Source organism: Mycteria americana, chromosome 23 (genome assembly GCF_035582795.1).
Source record: "Mycteria americana isolate JAX WOST 10 ecotype Jacksonville Zoo and Gardens chromosome 23, USCA_MyAme_1.0, whole genome shotgun sequence".
Lineage (NCBI taxonomy): Eukaryota > Metazoa > Chordata > Aves > Ciconiiformes > Ciconiidae > Mycteria > Mycteria americana.
The window spans coordinates 6,952,828-6,973,594 of NC_134387.1; the positions used below are offsets into that span (position 1 = coordinate 6,952,828).

At 52.5% G+C, this 20,767-nt stretch overlaps 2 protein-coding genes across 5 annotated transcripts; both read right to left on the reverse strand.

Moving 5' to 3' along the window:
* Positions 1–62: 62 nt before the first annotated feature.
* On the reverse strand, positions 63–3,451 carry BRF2 (BRF2 general transcription factor IIIB subunit). Its single transcript, XM_075523447.1, has 4 exons — positions 3,244–3,451; positions 2,565–2,624; positions 1,891–2,212; positions 63–1,174 (listed from the first exon to the last, which is right to left on the reverse strand). Exons 1-4 carry the CDS (start codon positions 3,395–3,397, stop codon positions 463–465), a joined length of 1,248 nt encoding a protein of 415 aa, XP_075379562.1. The 5' UTR covers positions 3,398–3,451; the 3' UTR covers positions 63–462.
* A 790-nt stretch (positions 3,452–4,241) lies between these two features.
* On the reverse strand, positions 4,242–19,882 carry RAB11FIP1 (RAB11 family interacting protein 1). Of its 4 annotated transcripts, none has more exons than XM_075523418.1 (6): positions 19,441–19,882; positions 15,352–15,794; positions 14,089–14,884; positions 10,786–13,101; positions 9,472–9,577; positions 4,242–7,490 (listed from the first exon to the last, which is right to left on the reverse strand). In XM_075523418.1, the coding sequence occupies exons 1-6, from the start codon at positions 19,785–19,787 to the stop codon at positions 7,272–7,274; spliced, it is 4,227 nt and encodes a 1,408-aa protein (XP_075379533.1). In that variant the 5' UTR covers positions 19,788–19,882; the 3' UTR covers positions 4,242–7,271. The 4 variants fall into 4 exon arrangements, with proteins under 4 accessions (XP_075379533.1, XP_075379537.1, XP_075379534.1 ...); XM_075523419.1 differs by lacking the exon at positions 4,242–7,490 and adding an exon at positions 7,497–9,271; XM_075523422.1 differs by lacking the exon at positions 10,786–13,101.
* Positions 19,883–20,767: the final 885 nt, after the last annotated feature.

A 20,767-nucleotide genomic window follows, 5' to 3' on the forward strand; every position in this document is an offset into this window, starting at 1 on the left:
GTCAAAGGAGGTGAAGCACGAGAAGGTGAAACCTTCCCCGGAAAAGCCGGAGCAGCGCTACGGAAAACCAGCACCAGTGAAGGTGCTGGAGACCTTCCCCTGGGCATCACCCCCGTTGTAAGTCCGCGGGCTCACCAGACTCGCTCGTGACGCCGCCCCGCAGGACTGGGACTCACCAAAACCCCTTTTACCAGAGGCTGCAAAGAGAGAGAATCCAGAAACCGGTCCTGACACCTGCACTTTGCTTTATTGCTAACAGAAATGTAACGCAACCCAAAGCAATCACTCCCATTTTGGTCCAGAACATGAAAAAGGACATCGCCCATTCCTTCCCCACAACCCCGCTCCCTTGGGCGGCCGTCCCTGCAGCGTGCGATGGCTCTGTCACCATCGGGTTTCACGCTTTTGGTCCCACAGTCCCTGCTGCCCTGGTGTCTGGCAGCACCATCCTCTGGACCACCTTCACGGCCAGGCCTTGGCCTTCCTGAAGGCCCGGATCTCCTCTGGGCCCCGCAGGTACTGCTCGATTTCGCTGTCGGAGATGGCCTCGTCGCCGGTGATGGCAGAGTCCGAAGCGCTCGGGGCTGCTGTCCGCAGTCTCTTCCTCGGATTGATAAGGCAGGGCGGCAGCAAGGGCCTCGGGCCGCCCTCACGCTGGCGTTTCCCTTTGGAGGGACAGCCCTCCTCCTGCGCTGCCCCTCCTGCTGCCGGAGGAGAGCCAGGGCAGCCCTTGTCCGGGGCCACCGCACGCTGTTCCTCCCCGTCCTCCAGGCAGAAGGCGTTTTTCAGCAGGAAAATTCGGTGTTGCAGCAGGTCCCCAATGTGCTTGACCACAGTTTTCTTGTCCATGTTAAACACCCTCAGCCAAGTGAGCTGGGAGGCCATTCTCAGGAGGATCTCGAGAAGCTCCTTCAGCCTCAGGTGCGCCGGCGGTGGCAGATCAACACCCGCCAGCTTGCAGAACCGCGCCAAAGTGCAGGTGAGGCGGGCGGCGGGCTGCAGCGACTGCCACGACAGGAAGGCCGCGGCCGTGACGATGGGAATAGGGTGACGGCCGGTGACCAGCCACGTCTCGCTGGCCAGCTCCACGATCTGCATCGTTCGGGCGACCATCTTCTCCTTGTCCTCCACAAACGGGGCAGGGATGTCGGCCACGTGCTGGAATACCCGAAAACTGCAAGAGCGAAGAGCCCATCGTTAGCACCAGGGCACAGGGAAGCCTCACCACGGCGCCTCAGTAATGCAGCTCAACGTGGGAGCTGGCTGCAGTACGGTCCTTTAGGACAAACACACCCGCCTCCCGCGATGGGCTTCTGCTCATCTTACCCAGCTAAGTGCTGCACTGCCCACTCTCCAAACTGAGGAGAAAAGGGCAGGAAAAGAAGAATCACAGCCCAGATTGTGACAAGGGAGGCAAAAAAGCCATCCCAGTCTGTAAAAACCCCAGCACACACACGGGCCATCGCCCTCAGCCCATCGGCAAACACCAGTCCTGCTCCTTCGGCTGCTCACGTCCACCTCCGGGCTACTCTGTTGTACTACGATCGCTGGCTGGAGCAAGAACTCGATGAAGTTTGTCATTCAAGGGACAACACAACTCCCAGATCATGAATTTTAGATGCTGCTGCACCAGTAGTGCCACCCAGCCTAACGGGCTCTCGGTAAATATGCCCCCTCTTAGCACGCAGGGCTGCGAACTGTCCGAGGGAATGCTTTTCCAGATGATGTGGTTTTGCCTTAGAGCACTCAGCAACAACACGCCTGTGTAATAGCACAGGTCGCCCTGCGTCTGCTTGCGGACTTCTGCCCCGGCCACGGCTGCGTTTCAGAAGCTTTTCCACCCACGGTGTCAAACGCACGACTCTGAAATGGCTGAAAGGGCCCTGTTACCTGTTCAGGTGCGTCTTCACCAGATCCCCCAGGCTCAGGGCCGGCACAGAGAGCCCGAGCTCTTTCTGAAGGCTCAGGTAGACGCTGGCAAACAGCTCCTGCTTCGCGTAAAGGAGGGAGCAGATCGTCCCCATCGTCAGGGGCCAGTTGTGCTGTCGACAAGTCACGAAGACGCAGCAGCCCCCCAGGAGCTCCTTCTTCTCCAGACTGACCAGGTGGAAGGAGGGGTGCTGCAGAGCTCTCTGGAAGTACGACACCGCCGTCTCCTCGAACACTGTCGGGAGCTGGAGGACTTTACAGAGATCCTGGACCCGCCTGATCCCTGTGAGAAGACACGGCCCTTAAAGATCAGCTCAAGCAGCTTCTGATACACACCTCTCCTCAACATGACACCGCAGGCAGCAATCACCCAGCCCCAGCAAAGGCACGAGAGCAGCCCAGTTCCTGCAGCCCTGCAGACAGGGGGAAAAGATCTCCCAAGTCCCTTAGTGCAGCTGAGGCAGTTCGCTGAAGGCAGGCGCTGGCTGGACGCAGAACTAACTGCCTTCCTCATGCTTTTCTGCCACCTCCGAAGGCTTTTACCTTTTCAGAGCGCATTAGAAACATGTTAAACAAAGTAGAGTAGCAGCAAGAGAGAACTGGGGCGTGAAGGAAACCGAACGGCACGCTCTTACCTCGCTGCAGGCAGCGGCTCAGCTGCTCTTTCTGGCCAGTGCTCTGGGAATACGCCACCTCTGAAAGAGAGTCAGTGTTAGGCCAGATAATCTAAATGGCGTCATTTAGATTTTGGGCAACCAGATGCCCATGGTACTGGCTTTCTATTATCAGAATTGACAGATCTCGCTAAACAAGAGCTGGCAGCACAGGTTAAGTAATAGTGAGGTGCGGGGTCCCCTTCAAGCCATCGCTTCTCTACAAACAGAACCAGCAAACGGCCTCGGGGCTACTGCACTAGGCTTGTAAGAGATCTGAATGCCAAAAAGCAGCACACCACCGGTTCCGAGCCTAAAACCAGGCAGAGAAGCGCTGTTGGTCTGACCCTATAATGGACAAAACGTGCTGGTCTTGTGCTTAGAAGGGAGGGGGGAAGCGGCTGGTCAGCCCTGGCAGCACCCTGCCCTGCCCTCCGCACCGAGGCCCTTCTGACACCGCGAAACCTGCAGGGGTGCGGAGCGTGGAAGGACAAGGCCCCTGGGCTGACTAAAATGGCCGCTCGGGGAGCGCTTCGTTGCTCAGACCGCTCAAAACAAAGCTTCCCACAGAGAGTGTTGCACCAGGCCGGATGCAAACGCTCCCGGGCCGCTCGCCCCGCGCCCAGCCGTGCCCATGACCCGGGCCCGGGCCCGGCCGCACCTCGCAGGTGCTCCTCCTCGGCGTAGGTGGTGGTGAGGAGCCCCTCGGCGAGGACGCAGCCGCAGGCGGCGCAGACCAGCTGCTGCTGCGCGTAGTGCGCGTCCTCCACCAGCGCGGCCGAGCCGCAGCCGGGGCAGCGGCCCCGCGCCGCCATCGCCGCCGCCGTCCTGGGGGAGCGCTGGGGCGGGCGCACCGCCGCCCACCAATAGCGGCGCCGCCCGCGGTCCGTCCCGCCGCCCGCCCGGTCGAGGCGCCGCCCCCGCACGCCGCGTTCCGGGCTCCCGCGAGTTCCGCCCGGGCGGACCCAGCGTCCCCGGGCAGGAGGCGGCGGCGGCTGCCGGGCACCGGCGGAGGGGAGGGGAGAGGGAGCGGGGGGACGACGCGCTCCCTCGCTCAGCGGGGAACCGCGAAATCATCAAAACCTTCCCCTCAGGAGACTCATCAGCCACAGGTCGTCATCATCCCCCTCCTCCCCAGAGCCGTCAGTGCCAAGCCCCGTCCCTCCCAGGTGCTGGGGGGCTCGGGGTGGCCCCCATCCGCCTCTCGTTACCAGCAGAGGAGGAGGGCCGCGACAGCACTCAGGGCTCCTGCAGCGCTGATGGGTTGCAGGCTAAATGGCCCCGAGACAGCGGGAGGCCGATTTCCTCTCTCTTCCTGGCTGCCCACAATTTGAGGGCCATTACAATTAGGGGCCCGGACCCGCGCTGTGAGCGGGGTGATTTAACTGGCTCCTAGCCAACGACCTTTCACACATTTTTTTTCTCGAGTTACAGAAACTCTCGATTCTCGTGATGCGGATGAGCTCGTCCATCAGGTTTCCCCACCCTGCGAGGTGTTTACCATGAACTTCCTGCACGGATAGCTTGCAGGGATGGAACTAGCCCAAAAATACCTTGAGGATGAGGAGTTTCGGGCAGCAGAGCTGGTCACGAGGAGGGGATGAAGCCCTTTTGAAACTGCTCTTTCAGAAAAAAGACGAAGTGATCAGAATACTGCGTTTAAGGTATTTTTATTTTAGTGTTCCATGAAACCAAAAGGCATTTAAAAACAAGTATGTACCCAGGCTAAAAGCAGACAGTATAAACAGGGAAAAATACATTCAGATCCTTCAATAATAAAACAAGACATTTGATTCTTAAGGCCCCTAAAGTTAAGGTGAAGCACCTTGCTGGACATAAAATGCCAATCCCCTTACGCCAAAGAAAGGCTTTAACTAGTATCGCCAATAACAGACTGAGGTACAAGGTTTGTGCGATGCTTTCAGGGCCATGGAAGTTGAAGCGTGGCTGGCGCAGGACCGTGGCCCCGCAGCAGCGCCCGTGCTGCTCTGGCAGGAGGCTCGACACCTGCAGCCACCGGAGAGAACAACCCCAGGGGCAAAAGCCAGGCACAGCCTGGGGTCCAGCTCAACGGACACGGCTGTAACGGGCAAAAAAGGCTGCCAGGAGAGGATATTACAAGTTTTAAGGCTTCATTACCGCTTTGTTTCTGTGTACGTAACTTCAAGATGCGCATTCTCACCAACAGGAATGCACATGATCCAAACTTCATAAAATCCATACTCCAAAAGCATCGCACGCAGCACCGCGGTGCCTCCAGCAGCCAGCGAGTCAGTAGTACCCATATTGTTTTAAAATGAGGCCGGCAAACAGCAAGAGGCCAGTCTTGCTTCCCACGTGTCCAGTTACGACTACCGGTAATACCATTGTTCATTTTTGAACCGTTAAGTCACCGTTCAAAGGCACAAGAGGTTTTTCTGACTCTCTGACCTAGAACATCAGAAAGCTGTGGAATAAAGTCTAGAAGAGAAGTTCTGGTATTGGTGAGGTATAGGCAACCGTTTCTTTCCAGAGATCCACTGAGGCACAAGGAGGAAACAAATTAATCCTTCATCTTCCTCACTATTTCAAGGCACGGGAAGCAGCAGCAGTTTTCAGTAAGGCCAACCAGTACCACTCAAAATTAAAACCACCAGCCAAGAGCTGAAGATGCCACTAAGACCACCTGCGTTTCAGACCCTTCGTGCACAGAGGGGGGTACAGCAGAAAAGAAATAACCCCCTTCGCTGAAGACATCTGCTCAAATAAAAATAAAATTAGAAAAAAGTACCTGAAGTCTTAAAAGACTCTTAACGCTTCAGGCTTGTTTCAACTCAAGCTTCCCAGGAAGGAGAGCTCTGTCAGAAAAGCTCCAGACTTTGGTAGTTAGTCAGTTTACAGTAATAAAAATGTAATTAACAGCATTTTTTGAAATTTCCAATAAATGTATACATCTCTAGGCAAATATATTAAACTACTCTTCACTACAAAAATACAGTATTTGAGAAGTCTCCAGTGGTTTTCAGTGTTTTATGAAAACAGTAAGCAGACTACTAACAGGTTGATAGTCGATCCAGCTAGTCTAGTCCCTCAATAAAGTGCTTTGCTGTAGAAAAATTGAGTTAGGAACTCGCCCCTTTCGAGCTAAGCCAGGAGTGACCCAATAGACCCTTTCAACTTCCGAAGGTAGGCGCGTTTGCTTTGGTCCTCTGCTACCCACTCTTGCGGTATTTCAACTTTCTTCTAAGCCTTTTATGGACTCTCACAACCCTGATAAATCCCAGAGATGTAGAGAGGCATCTGATTTTTTTGATCTTTGACAAGAGCTCGCCAACAAAAAAGCCACATTTAGTTTTTCAGTGGAGGAAGCCCGTTGTGGTGGCTGCTCGATAGTGCTATGCTGTTATTTGCTGTCCGATGAGACAGGGAGGAGAACATACCTGTCTCTATCGAGCTGCAAAGCAGCCACACATCAAGGAAGCAGAGGGAGAGGTATCGATTGTCTAGCAAAACCAGCACTCCTTCTCAGCTACATAAAATTCTCATTCCATTCTGAGCAGCAGGCCACAAAGAAAACCAAATCAGATTCGAGCGCTAGCGTTGTGACTGCTCCCATCCCCAGGGGAGGGCGACTTGGTTCCTCTCTCGGCTGTATAAGGAACGCACAAAAGAAAGCGTTGTAAGACCGATCGCTTTTGAAGGCTGTTCCAAGGTAAGCCCCAGCTCCAAAATCCAAGGTATTTAAATGTAATAAACTGCAATGATGTAAAAGAAAAATCGTCACAGAACTCCCATACAGCAAGAGACACGGGCCACGCACGTGTACTGTGAAATCCACACCTATTTAAGACTACAGAACAAACCCAGGCATACCTTTGCCCCCCCTCGTTTGAATGACCTTCAAATCAGGAATTTGAAGGCTGTAAGAGAACAGCTTCTGATTTAAAATGCACCTGCGGCCCAAGTTCATTACTACCATTCCTATGGCAGACAAACGTACCATGACATCTCAACGTTTCCTATACCAAAAAACCCTGTAAACCTTCCCCTTGGAGAACTGCTTGGAAACAATATGTACTTTATAAGATTAACTAAGCTTTGCTTCTTCCTTTCCAATCTAAGGTTTAACTTGCATTCAACTTTTAGGGCATTAATCACTTTTAAAACACAGACCAGACAGCCCTGGTCTGCAGCACACATCTTTGGACTTCTCCAGTGTAGTTGTTAATTTTTTTTTTTTTTTTTAAACAATCAAATCTTCAAGCTTTACTGTACAAGATTTTATATTGCACTACAACTTAAGATATGGAAAGAAGAGTAACTGATCTATCAAAGCTGCTACAAAACAAAACCATTAAAAAAAAGTCTTCATAAAGGATCATCAGCGCCTTGCTGGCAAGCAAAACACATCAAAACCCCTTCATCCTTCCTATCGCAATCAGCCTTTGGATTAGACGCCTGAACAAGTCTTCCCAAATAATGGAAAGAAACCAAGAAATAAATATGATAAGTTGACTCCACTTCTGGACTCCACATACAAGACCTGATGTAACTACTAATCAAACTGAGAGTTGCTCAAGGCGGAAGCAGGAAAGAGGTCATGTTCTGTGGGCAGCACAACTGGTACCACCTACTTCACATCGTCTCCTTATTAATCAAACTCCGCTGGCGGGAATTCAGTCCTTTGTTCAGCCAACGTCCCGAGCGCTTTTACATCTTTCCAGCTTTTTTGTTTCCAGACATTGAAACACGAAGAATGTTTGGGGTTTCTTCCATGACTCTGACAAGCAAGTTATCGATGTAGTCTTCAAGCTCACGCACCTGGAGATCTTTCTTGGTAATTGTATCCTTCTGCTTCAAGACCAGCTGGATCAGCTCATCGTGTGTTAGCTGAGCGTACGCATAGGCAGGATCTGAAGGGTCGTATTTCTTCGAGAGAGAAGAAAGGCAGGGTCATTACAGACATACGGGCATTTCAGAATAGCAACAGAATGATATCTGGTAGCTGGCTTGCGGGATTTAAAGCACCAATGAACAACTTTACAGACAGCTTTTGCAGAACCACAGCCGCTCTTCAAAAGTATTACTGTGCTTCGTATCTTTTTAAAAATAAGTTCCCTCCCAACGACATTTCGGAAGATCAGCCATTAGCACTTTATGATCAAGGAGAGCAGGCTGCCCAGGGCCAAGCTGCGCAACGGCCAAGGCACTAACAACGACAGGGAGAGGCTGGCAGGCCGGGCAAGCTTTCTGCTACAAAGCACCTTTTGGGCCATTAGCAAACCTAGCCTGGGAAACTTCATACAAAACACTATCTATTCATGTACTTCCAGAAGGCAGAACAGCTTTTTGAAAGTATTTGGAGGAAAAAAGATTAACTGCATGCTACTTAGGGCAGAGCAATGCAATTTACAGAGCTTAGGCAGTCTTCTCCAGAACACAAGGCAGGCTCAGACAGACAGACGTTACGGACGGTAACCAGGCTTATAGCACAAAATCTTTGCGTAATGTCAGTTCTGTAATTCAACTCTTCTCCAATTTACACTGACAGAATGTCATGCTGACTCCAGGCAGCAGCCCATCCACCTTAGCAAAGATGCATGGAAGTTACAGCCGTGCACCATCAAGTGCCATCGTTTATAGACGAGCACTGGGACAGCTATTGTTTAAAACATACCAAAGACTAGGAAAGCCAAATTCAGGTTAAACAGCAAGAAACACCCACCCAGGCCTTTGCCATTTCCTTCTTATTGTAGTTAGCACTGTGAAAACACATCACAACACAGCTTCTCCAAAAAGTCTGCTTTTAACCCCTAAGCAAACCGGACAGGTACTTAGCAGCTTCTGCCAATTCCTCCCGCCGCCTTCTCAGACGCTAAACCAGAACGCCAGCCCAGGCTTTTCTTTCACAGGCAGCATGCATACAACAGGCTCGCGTGACTACATCAAGCATAATTTCTTATGTGGAATCAGAGCACCACGCCAGAATACTAATTACAAGTTTTCAACTCATTCAAAATAGCAACGTGTCAGTTTGAATATTTAACTCGCATTTTCTTCTTTTCCACTTACACCAGAAGGAGGCACTACAGTTACTCTGGTACCAACTTTTCATTTTCCCCAAGAGACCCTTACAGACAACAACAGCACCCAGGGTTTTTCCCTGCTGACCCAGAGCGCTTCTAGCCATTCTGATCAACATGACTTTTAAGCTACGCCTCAAGCCTGGAGGTCCCTTTTGAGGCCAAGATTATGCAAAAAACTCCTTTTAAATCTGAGTGATTATGCAAGCTGCACAGCTAGGCTTTTAGGAAGCGGCTGTGCTTTAATGGCAGGCGCCCGGTCTCTCAATCTGCACAGGGTATTAATGCAACACATTACAAGGCAGCAGCCACCCTGAGGTTACTTTCCCCACCTTCTCGACTTCAAGAGCCACGTACTTATTTCAGGGTGAAAACGAGCTTTGGGGACTAATCACGTCTGACAATAAACAGTGACTAATTTGTCCAATCTTCTGTGCAGCTCCCACACAGCTCCCACACGTCACCAACGGGACTATCTTCCAGGGGCAGGACCACCCGCGAGTCACCCGTCGTTCCCGTCACAGCCGTCTCGGGGCTCACACACATCCCGCTCACCTCTGGGGAGTCAGGCAGCACCCTGCACTCCTCTCCACTGAGCATCCCCTCCGCAAACAAGAGGCACCAATTCTATTATAGATCAGTTTGCAAGAAAAAAAAATATTGGGGACTGACAAAAAGAAAGTTCATGCCCCCCACAGCCTAATAACCCCTGTTCTTTCTCTGCTCAGGATATATGAGACATGAGCCTAGGCAAACTATCTCAAATACACAAACTCTGTTCAATTTACTGCTTAAGCTTTGGTTTGAAGTGCCGCTTTCCTCCATACCTTCACGTTCATCTCGAGCAGCTTCTCATTCACAGTGCTGATGACATCCAGGTTTTTACTTTGAGACTTGTTTGCTGTGGCATTCATTGGCTTCACAGGATGAAGTCTGCAACGTTAAAAAAGGTTTATGTTATTTAGGCAGTACATATAACACCAGCACTACACAGATCTTCAGACTAAAAACAAATATAGCAAGAAATTGGGAAAAATTCCTTCTCTATCTCCAGACAGATAAGAGATTCAGCTTCGGGAAGACAAGGCATTTCTGTCTAAGCTATAGGCTTTTTCTAAGTACACTCCAGTTCTCTTTCTACTATCTTTATTGACTTAAGGCATTGGAGTTAAAGAAGCAGTAACAAGGGAAATACATCCTGAATGGTATGTCACAAAAGAAAAGCCAAGTCGGTCTACACGAGAAGGCAGTACACAGCAGCAGTTACGCTGATCTCTCACGCACTAGTATTTGAGCCTGACTTTCCTAACAAGAACATATTTGTGGTTCTTGCAACATATGAAATACTTCTGCTATCCTGGGACAAGCATGTATTACGCCTTTTCCAATCTGAACTTACACCATAAGCTGCCAAAAAGTGCTATCTTCATTTGCTCGAGCAGGATTTATATTGCCAGTTTTAATACAGGGAGAAAATTTTACTTGTATCTCAGCAAATGCTGGCCCAGAAGCGTCCTAGACCCTAGATGGAGTTCTGCAGATAAAGCACTGAGGGCTGACAGGTCAGCGGCACTGTTCCCCAGAGAACAGTACCCCAGCAGGCAGGAGGAGCTGCAGACAGCTCCAGAAAGCAGCCACGCATTCCTGGGAGAGAGAGGCTTTAGCTGCATCGCTTGCTGCGATTCACTTCAAAGCTCAGGAGCCCAGTTCAGCCGGGAAAGGAAGCAGCCCAGTTTAGCAGGCTTCCTGTGGCCATTCTCCCACTGCTGAAAAATGGATGTACTGCAGTCCATTTCCCCAGACTGATGAAATGACCCTATTCCCTAAACTGTGACCAAATTTTCTAACAGTTTTCCTAAGAGGTAGCACTGTGATGAATGGCAGGTCCTCTCGAGGGCTCTGGGCATCCCTAATAGCTATACAGATTCATCTGGTGCCAGCAATGATCCTACGCTGGCACGACAGGACCCAGGCCCAGAAAAATCCACGGGCGGGCGGAAGTTAAGGCTGTACAATGCCACGTCACTGCAAAGCGCAGTAAATTCCTGCAGCTGGAGAGACAGATCTGCGCTCACAGGAAGAAAAAGCAAGGCTCACATCAGCACGGAGATACTTTCTGTGCATTTCCCATATTCTCTCACCTGTGCTTAGGAGACACGGTTTCACCACTCTGCTGAGTTTGGTTAGGATATGTTTCAGAGGGTGAAACCCATGCCTGAAGAAGCTTCTTCTTGCCAGAATTTCCTGCTTTATCTGCGAAGCCCTCGGCTGTTGGCTTTTTCGGAGACTCTGCTCTACGATTTGGGGTGTCAGAGGGGAGAGAATGAGAGGAAGAGTAGGGCTGGGAAGGACTTGACAGGGAGGAAGAGGAAACAGAAGGCTCAAAGAAGTCACACTCTGCACACTCCTCAACACCTGCACTTATTTTCAGTTCTCGTTTCTCAAAATGACTATTACGCTCCCCGGAATGAGACGTCATACCTGAGCCTGAGTCAGCTACCTGGTTATTGACACTGTGAACATCTACTCTGGCAGGCAGCATGGATGCTTTGCTTGGCTTACAAGCACCAGGAGCACTTCCTCCTCCTCCTCCTGCAGCGGCCGGGGTTACTTGGGCTGCAGCAGAGCTATCAGAGGGCTCTTTCAGTTCTTCATGCAAAGACATTAAATCTAGGGACTGCCTTCCAATCTCTGAAACGTTTTTATCACCCGCAGTGACACCACGGTTCTCCTGACAGTCACCCAGCAGCTCGTCATCGGAGCCTCCCTCCGGAATAACCGGAAGACCGGCCAGTTTCGAACCACGGTCTCCGGTAAGGGGAACGGCAGACTTTAAATTTGTAAGACAGTCAAATAAATCGTCATCACCTTCATTTTTTAAATGCCTATTACTGCTGTCATCTCTCAGCGTCACTGGTGGAGTGATAGTCTCTAATGAGCCACTTTGGGGGAGGCACCCACAAGCATCTGAGGCTTTATCATTTTTTACACCATCGCCTGAAGAAGGCACATCACCACTTAACTCATCAGCCTGAGAAACCGGTGGGCACTTTTTCAGCGTTGAAGACAGCCGTGGTGCTGGCTTTGGAGTGACTAACACCTCGCTGCCAGCCCTCCCTACATCGGCTTCCCAAAGGGACAGTGTGCAAGCTCCCAAAGTTGGTTTGGCAGATCCTGCCTGAGAAAACGAGTCATTTTTATCAAGCGGAGTTGCTTGGGGCTGTAACGTCGGTGCACATTCTTCTCGTCTCTTCTCACCAAAGGTCTCCTGCTTCTCATTCAGCTCGCTCTTGGGGGAAGGCGGCTGTTCAGCACCGATCTCTGGCAAGAGGCTACTACTACACTTTGAGAGAGGTGCAAAGGGTTTGCCGTCCTTTGCGCAGGGTTCAGTATTTACACCACCTACTTCCACACCACCCCGAACAGTGGTCTCCCTGTTTCGGATGAGACCTATGCTGTCACTAGAGAGTTCTGACGACGGGTAGCACCCTGCTTCCCGTTTGCGAGCAAACCCTGCTTGCTCTCCTGTTGCATCTGAACCTGTCGATAACATTCCACTGAAATCAGAGCACTGCTTTTCATGTGCTTGCCCACCCAAATCCTCATCGCCTGCTGTAACACCCTCCGATCCCTCACGGATAAAGGACAGAGATTTCCTGTTGCCTGGCTTACTTCTTTTCAAAGAAGTCTCAACCTGAAGCTGGGGAGAATCGCACTGCTTCTTTGGAGCCAGACCAGGGTTGTCAGAAAGGGTGCCGAGAGGGCTGGACACAGCTTTGACATTACTAGTTAAAGCCGCAAATGAAGAGCTCCCTAAAGCATCGCGACCAGAGTGTTTCAGCTCAACAGGGTGTTCTGTTGAGGAACAGTCTTCATCACAAGGAAGGCAGAAAGGGGAAGAACTAGCAACAGCTTCGAAACCTGGCGCATCGGGTTCCCACCCAAGCTTGGATACAAAGGGATTATTGTCATTAAAGTGACAATCAGAGGGGAGAGAAGGTGCGAGCGGGCGAGAGAGACCCCGGGAAGCCCGCGTATCAGAGCTTTCAGGACCGTGGCCCCATGAGCTCTGCCCCCATTCAGAAGCAAAAGGATTGTTACCACTACCAGAGACCTGCCCAGGAAGAGGCATTTTGGGAACAGAGGCTGCAAGATGATGGGATGAAGGGAAATGGGCAACGCCTTCAGGATCCAGGGCTGCCGATGCCCTGCCCCACTCGGGAGTAAAGGGGTTCTTGCCATTCAAAAGCTCTGCAGCAAAAGGAGGAGGAGAAGTAATAGGTGCAGAGGAACTAGTAATGTTTTCAGAGTCTGGCACTTTGACTTTTTGTCCTGTTTTAGAAATAAAAGGATTATTGTCACTACTGATACGGTGTACAGAAAGAAAAGCAGGAAGGGAATCAGGTGCAAGAGTAGGAAGCGTGGCTTTGGTTTCCTCCTCTGAAGACACGCCCAGTCTGCAAAAAGGGACAAAAAACTCGCATGTCACTTGCAGATGCAACACGAGGCAGGAACAGACAAGCTTTAGCACCAGACTCCATCAACTCCTAACACTGGAGATGAATTATACTTGCAAGACACCTCAGAGCCTGTCTGATAGACTTTACATGCTTAAACGTGTCTTTACAGAGCACTCAATTTATGTCAGAACACTTCTGCTGTAGCGCTTGCACAGGTTACTGCGGTAGCTGCTTTTAAGCACGATCCCATCTTTTGCACCCCAAGCAATTTTATTAGTTTGTAAGACACTTCATATGCAAGACGTTTAAACACGAGAAGCACTGAAAATAAGGAGTTAGACACAGACACAAAACGTAGCCTTATTAGTAGGACACACCCATATATATATATAACACACACACATGCACTTTTTTACATCTATATATATACGTATATAAAAAGGATAAAGGAGCAGAATTTCCGAAAAAGCCTTGTGTACCAATTCACACAAACGTCCTTCATGTTGCTGTGACCTATACCAAAAGCAGATGGGCTCCAAGATTAACACTTTTGAAGACCACAGCCAAATACAGAAGAGAAAAGTAGAGATGTTAGAACTGGTACTTCAGCCCCTGGGTACGTTCAAGCCACACAGCTCAGAAGAATGTTAGTTTTTGCAAAAGATCCAGCAAGAAGAATCACCCCTACAGTACCTGCAAAGATGCCTGCACTCAGAGAACCACTATTTTTGCATCGCTTACAAGGAACACCCCTATATCAATCTCTTTTTCATACTGAGAGAGAACTTGGAATTATTATTTGTTATCAAAGGGCCCAACGGCCAGCTTAAAATCACCAGATAGCCTGCAGAGCAACAGGCTTCTGCTGCACACAGGATGCCAAGTTGAGAAGCGCGGTCTGTGGCAGGCAGCAGCCGCGTTACAGCCTGCCGCCACCGCTGCGCATCGCTATTTATGTCAGCGTCTGAAGCGAACACGACTGACCTGGGCTTGACAGCTTTGGTCTTCGCCGGCGCAGCTGCTTTTTCAGGTTTCCGTTCTTCCTCGAAAGGGTTGAGCGGCTGCTTATTTGCAAAGACGTCTTCTGCACGGTGACTGTCTTCTGCAGGATTCCCTCTACTTAAATCTGCCGGAAGTTCAAGACGTTTGCCCTCTTGTTCGTTCTTCTCTTCTGGAACTTTGTTCTCCTCATCCTGCAGGGTCCTGTCGGGAATATTCTCAGCATCACTGGTCTTCACTGCTTCCTTCTTCCCTGTGACCAGAGAGAGCAAGGCAGACTTTTTGTGGTCCGGTTTTTTGGTCTCTTTAATAACCTCGACAGTTGGAGGAACGCTGGTTTCCAGGTGTTCTTCACTGCTAAGCAATTTGTATGATGGCAAAGTCATAGATTTAAAGGTCTCCAAGGATGCAGACCCAGAGAAAGCATGACTAGGAGATGTTCTTCCCGTCTCTTCAGGTCCTTTAGTAGATCTGGAAGACAGGTTCTCTTCTGAAGCAAAGAGCTGCTTCCTCCTGAAGTTGTGAGGAGAGGGGGAAGAGGCTGGAGTGTTGTCTTTCGTCGTGCTCTCTTCCATATAAACGTGACTGCCATTGATACACAGACTAGACTTGGAAACAGGATCGTTTTTGGATTTAAGGCCACTGAATAAAGAGAGCCCTTCTTTCTTGGTGTGGCTAGTGGTTACTTGGTTTAGTTGCCTGCTGTCCAAAGCTGCTGTTTTACGAGATTTAAAGACAGGAGAAGGGGAGGACTTCTCTTCCGCGACATTTCCGAAGGTTTCTGGAAAAAATAAAGGGTGAGAAATTCAAGATGCAAGAACATCCTTTCCTCTGGCCCTCGCTACTGACAAACCCAGTGCTTCACAGCAACAGAAACATCGCAAGTGTGACTATACCAGCCACTTCCAAACCTTCCGGGTCCCCTAGCACTGCCAGCCCTCAGCATACCGGATCACACGCGCCGCTCAATGACCTGAAACCACCACAGATCACTTCCTGTGAAGCTGCACCGCCAACACATGCAGACGCTGCTCGCACAGCCCCGCAGTTTCTATGCTATCCCAAGGTAGGCTTAGCCGTGAGCGTCTAACGTCCTACGTGCGTACACACCACCGTGGACAGAAGTGACTTTCTATGGATTCGTTCAGTGAGAAGAAGTTAACTAGTGCTCTAAAAAGCGTGAAAAGTGCAAGCAAACGTTTGGAGAAAGGCTTGTGCTTCATCACTGCGGTGACTGCCAATACTCACTTTCTGAGGTGGGAGAGGTCTCGGACTCCTCCTCGTCCCATTGTGACTGGAAGTCGCTGGGCCGAAGCCGAACCCTCTCGGTGACGGGCTGCTGCGTCGGTAGGACTGACATGGACTGGGAGAGGGAAGTCTTCTGCAGGCCAGGTTTGGAAAACAAGGTTTTGAACTTCGATTTCTTCTTTTCCTTCTCGACTGACTCATCTTCGCTGTCAGCAGGGGAGTGAGTCGTGCTGGGAATGATCGCCGACGCTGTGTCGGAAAGGCCACTGCTCCTCTTCCCCTTGAGCTTGTCTTTGAGCTTGCCAAAGGGAGAGCGGGACTTGTCTTTCATGGACAGATCAAACATACTGGCTGTCATGTTGCTCCTCATAAACTGGATATCCACTTCGATCTCCCCTCTCTCCTTTTCCTTTTTCCCTGGTTTGGAGCGAAGCTTGTACCACCTGCAGAAACAAGGAGATGTCTTTTACAAACAAGTTCTTGAGAGGCACGGGTAATTTAGAACGACAGAGGGTGTTTATGTTTTAAAAACCAAATAAGCCTACAGTGTAGGGGGGAAAAAAAAAAAAAAAGAAAAGCCTTTAATCTTACAATGACGTCATAATCGTATGGCCCCAGGTGCCAAGGAAAACATTTCTTATCATAAATAGAAAGTTATTAGTAAAATTTGTTTTAAAAGCCAGACAGGAAGGATTAAAAAAAAGAAGAAAAAAGAAACACAACATGGAATTCCTTATTTCAGCTCAGCCACTCTCTTCTGTGCTTTTATCTGGCTTCCCGAAAGAAGCCTGCGGAGGCTAGGACTTTGAAGTGGGTGCGAAAAGAGCAGCCTCAGAGAGCTGAAACTGGTACCAGAGAGCTTACACACCCCCCCCACGCCCTCATACCTTTCATTCCAGCTGCTTTTCAGTTGCTATCTTAACGCCTCTCAAGCTAAGGAACCCCTAATCAACACGAGAACCAAACCAAGCCTGACAGCCCGTCTGGGGATTTCCACTCACCTCTACCAGCTCGTGACTGGAGCGCACCAGGAAGGAGCTTCCTTACAGACAGGACCTCATCCCTGTCTGAAATGCAGCTCCAGAATATTAAGTAAGCGCTCAGGGTATCCTAAACTGCAGGAACACCACCTGCATGCCGCTATCACACGTGCTCAGTGACCACTCGATGACATTCAAACCACATTAGGGCCGGCAAAGAAAATTATCAGCACTGCGCACCAATACTTTGCCTACTGCTGGAGCCGCAGACTCCCCGACTCCACAGAACCGATAGCACAGGCCGCCTGGGAAAGGCCGGCTTCTTCCTCCTCACCAGCTGGTACACGAAAATACAGGAAGCGAGCGGAGCATGCAAACCTGCCCCTCCATCAAACCTGCCCTTCATTCCTTTGAAGGTGCACGGGAAGCAATGAAAGAGAATGGGAAAAGGCAATTTGCTTCAGAGAAAATTCAAAACTAAAGCGCATTAACCGAAGGAGATGAATTCAGAAATTGCTACAGAGAGACACATCAGAGGGAAACGAATGCTTGAGCACCACGTACAGTTAGATCTTCAGACCTGAAGCGAGAAGGCAGCAGCACCAGGGAAGGGATTTTATAAGGAGATGTTAGGTTTTATCAGGTCCCTAAAGCTGCAGCAGCAAGGGAAGCACGAACCCTTTGCCTTTAACGCAAGCCAGCACCGGGCACTTTTGTTCTAAACCGCGCGATTTCTAGGAGCGTCCTGCGTTTGTACAGTGCCACAACAATTCACTCTGCGCGCTCTCTGCCCCGGGGAAAGAGCAGGCCCTGGTTGAACGGCACCCAAAATACAAACTACGTGTTCAGCGAAAGGCAGCTTAGCACCGAAACACGGCCATCGCTTTGAGAAGCACGCCGCTACGTCCGCCTCGGAGCGGCTGAAAGTAAATAACGTACTGACAGCCTCCCCCGCCAAACTACGAAATGTAAAATCTTATTAATTTGTTTGATTATGTTAGTGTGCACCTGCCAATCTACACGCATTTATTTTCCAAATAAAACCAGCCCTTTACAGGTATACGTCACCACGGCAGCTAAGGGATGACAAAAGAAACAGGCTTCAAACTGAAAATCGAGGGCCGGGGGGACGACACTAACAATTGGAAATATCAGAAGTTTTCCCAGGAGCACCAAAGTTGGGGTTTTTTCTCCCCCCCCCTCTATTTTCCTTTGGCCCAGGCACAAAGAAACCGACCCGCGGTGCTCGCCTGGCAGGGCTGACTCCCCGAACTCTGCTGACGGGAGGCACATCACGCTCCGCAGTGTAAACACGTTGGCGCTTGACACAACCTTAATGACAGCCACGTTATAATTAAGGCCTCACAAGCGGCGACGGCTTTGTCAAGAAACACGACGCGGATCTCGGCTTTGGCCAAGCCGGTGTTAATACCTGGATCTGCTCGGGTGAGCGAGAAGAGGAAGGTGACTCACCGGCCACCTCAAGCCACATTACAAGGCTGCTGACTCCCAGTAAAACGCTCCCAGTAACCCCCTCCGGGGTTTCGGCGCACCGGCCCAGTGTTTTACGTTCAAAGGAGCAAGCGTGATACAGAGCTGGCACTCGGCAAAAGGAAAAGTCTCCCAGCTCGGTGTCCTGCTGACGAGAGTGAAGCCAGCCCATATAACACTGAATTATCTCCTCTTAAACATGCTTAGGCTCTGCTAAGTAATTATTAAGAAAAACACATAAACAACCGGCTGCAGCCTGCGCTCGTTCTCTGTCGGAAGGAGAAGGCATTTCAAACACATTAAGTTTCTGGGTCACCCTGGCTGTTCCCAGCGTACGCTGTTAGCGCTCACGTGGAAATATTTAAAAATCAAACCCAAGCGGGAGGCAGGGCCGGCCGAGAAAGCACCGGCCGCGTTTCCCCAGGCCGGCCCGGCAGCCGCAGGTGCCAGGACCCCCCGGCCTCTCCCAGGGGACAGGGGACAGCTATGGGGGGCTGACCCACATCAGGAAGGACCCCGCCCTGAGGGGTCACCCCATGGGCCCTCACGGGGCTTGAGGGGACCCCGTGGGGCACAGGGGTCCCTCACCAGATTCCCCCCACCCCTGTGGGGCACAGGGGCCCCCCACCAGGACCCCAGTGCTCTGTGGGGCACACAGGTCCCCATGGGGCACAGGGGCCCCCCACCACAACCCCAGTCCCCCGTGGGGGATGGGGGCCCCCCCCCAGATCCCCCCCACCCCTGTGGGGCATAGGGGCCCCCCACCAGATCCCCAGTCCCCTATGGGGCACGGGGGTCCCCATGGGGCACAGGGTCCCCCCACCACAACCCCAGTCCCCCGTGGGGCACAGGATCCCCCCACCACAACCCCAGTCCTCTATGGGACACAGGGCCCCCCACCACAACCCCAGTCCCCCGTGGGGCACAGGATCCCCCCACCACAACCCCAGTCCCCCGTGGGGCACAGGATCCCCCCACCACAACCCCAGTCCTCTATGGGGCACAGGGTCCCCCCACCACAACCCCAGTCCTCTATGGGACACAGGATCCCCCCACCACAACCCCAGTCCCCCGTGGGGCACGGGGCCCCCCCACCACAACCCCAGTCCCCCGTGGGGCACAGGGTCCCCCCACCACAACCCCAGTCCTCTATGGGACACAGGATCCCCCCACCACAACCCCAGTCCCCCGTGGGGCACAGGGTCCCCCCACCACAACCCCAGTCCCCCGCGGGGCACAGGGTCCCCCCACCACAACCCCAGTCCTCTATGGGGCACAGGGTCCCCCCACCACAACCCCAGTCCTCTATGGGACACAGGATCCCCCCACCACAACCCCAGTCCCCCGTGGGGCACGGGGCCCCCCCACCACAACCCCAGTCCCCCGTGGGGCACAGGGGCCCCCCACCACAACCCCAGTCCTCTATGGGACACAGGATCCCCCCACCACAACCCCAGTCCCCGTGGGGCACAGGGGCCCCCCACCACAACCCCAGTCCCCCGTGGGGCACAGGGGCCCCCCACCAGATCCCCCCGCCCCCCTCCCCCGCCCCTGCGGGGCACAGAGCCCTCCGCGCCCCCAGCGCTCCCCCCGCGGCCCGGCTCCCCGGAGGCCCCACCCGCTGTGCCGCCGGCCGCCGGCCGCCCGCAGGGCCGCCAGGTCGACTTCGGCGCGTCCCAGGAACTTGTCGAGGCCGACGAGGGCGCGGTGCAGCACGGTGAGGCGCAGGGCGGCGGGCCGCGGCGGCGGCGGCAGCTCGAAGGTGGCCTCCTCCCGCCACAGCGGCTGCCCCTGGCACCGCTCCGCCACCGAGGTGGAGAACTTGTCGCGGCCCAGCGCCATCACGGTGTAGGCGTCGCTGCCGCCGCCGCCCGCCGCCGCCTTGGCCCGCAGCCCCCGCGCCTGCAGCACCGTCACCTGCACGTGGGTGGGCACCCAGGCCGGGGCCGGGCCCGGGCCTGACATGGCGGCGGAGCGGGAGGGGAGCGGGAGGGGAGCGGGAGCGGGAGCGGAGCGGAGCCGAGCGGCGCAGCCGGGCCCGGTGCGCAGCCCGGTGCGCTCCCGCCCCGCCCCTCTCGCGAGAGCACGGGGCGGGGCCGGGCCGTGGTGGGCGGGGCCTGGGTCGTACAGGTGTGGGCGGGGGCGTGTGTACGGGGGGGGTGTACGGGTGTGTGTGCGTGTGTGTGTGTGTGTGTGTGTGTGTGTGTACGGGTGTGTGTAATGTGTGTGTGTGTACGGGTGTGCGTGTGTGTGTGTGTACGGGTGTGTGTAATGTGTGTGTGTGTGTGTGTGTGTGTGTGTGTGTACGGGGGTGTGTGTGTGTGTGTGTGTGTACGGGTGTGTGTAATGTGTGTGTGTGTGTGTGTGTGTGTGTGTGTGTACGGGTGTGTGTAATGTGTGTGTGTGTACGGGTGTGCGTGTGTGTGTGTGTACGGGTGTGTGTAATGTGTGTGTGTGTGTGTGTGTGTGTGTGTGTACGGGGGTGTGTGTGTGTGTGTGTGTACGGGTGTGTGTAATGTGTGTGTGTGTGTGTGTGTGTGTGTGTGTGTACGGGTGTGTGTAATGTGTGTGTGTGTACGGGTGTGCGTGTGTGTGTGTGTACGGGTGTGTGTAATGTGTGTGTGTGTGTGTGTGTGTGTGTGTGTGTACGGGGGTGTGTGTGTGTGTGTGTGTACGGGTGTGTGTAATGTGTGTGTGTGTGTGTACGGGTGTGTGTAATGTGTGTGTGTGTACGGGTGTGCGTGTGTGTGTGTGTACGGGTGTGTGTAATGTGTGTGTGTGTGTGTGTGTGTACGGGTGTGTGTGCGTGTGTGTGTGCGTGTGTGTACGGGTGTGTGTAATGTGTGTGTGTGTGTGTGTACGTACGGGTGTGCGTGTGTGTGTACGGGGGGGTGTGTGTGTGTGCAGGGCTGTACGGGGGGAGTGTGTACAGGGGTGGGTGTACA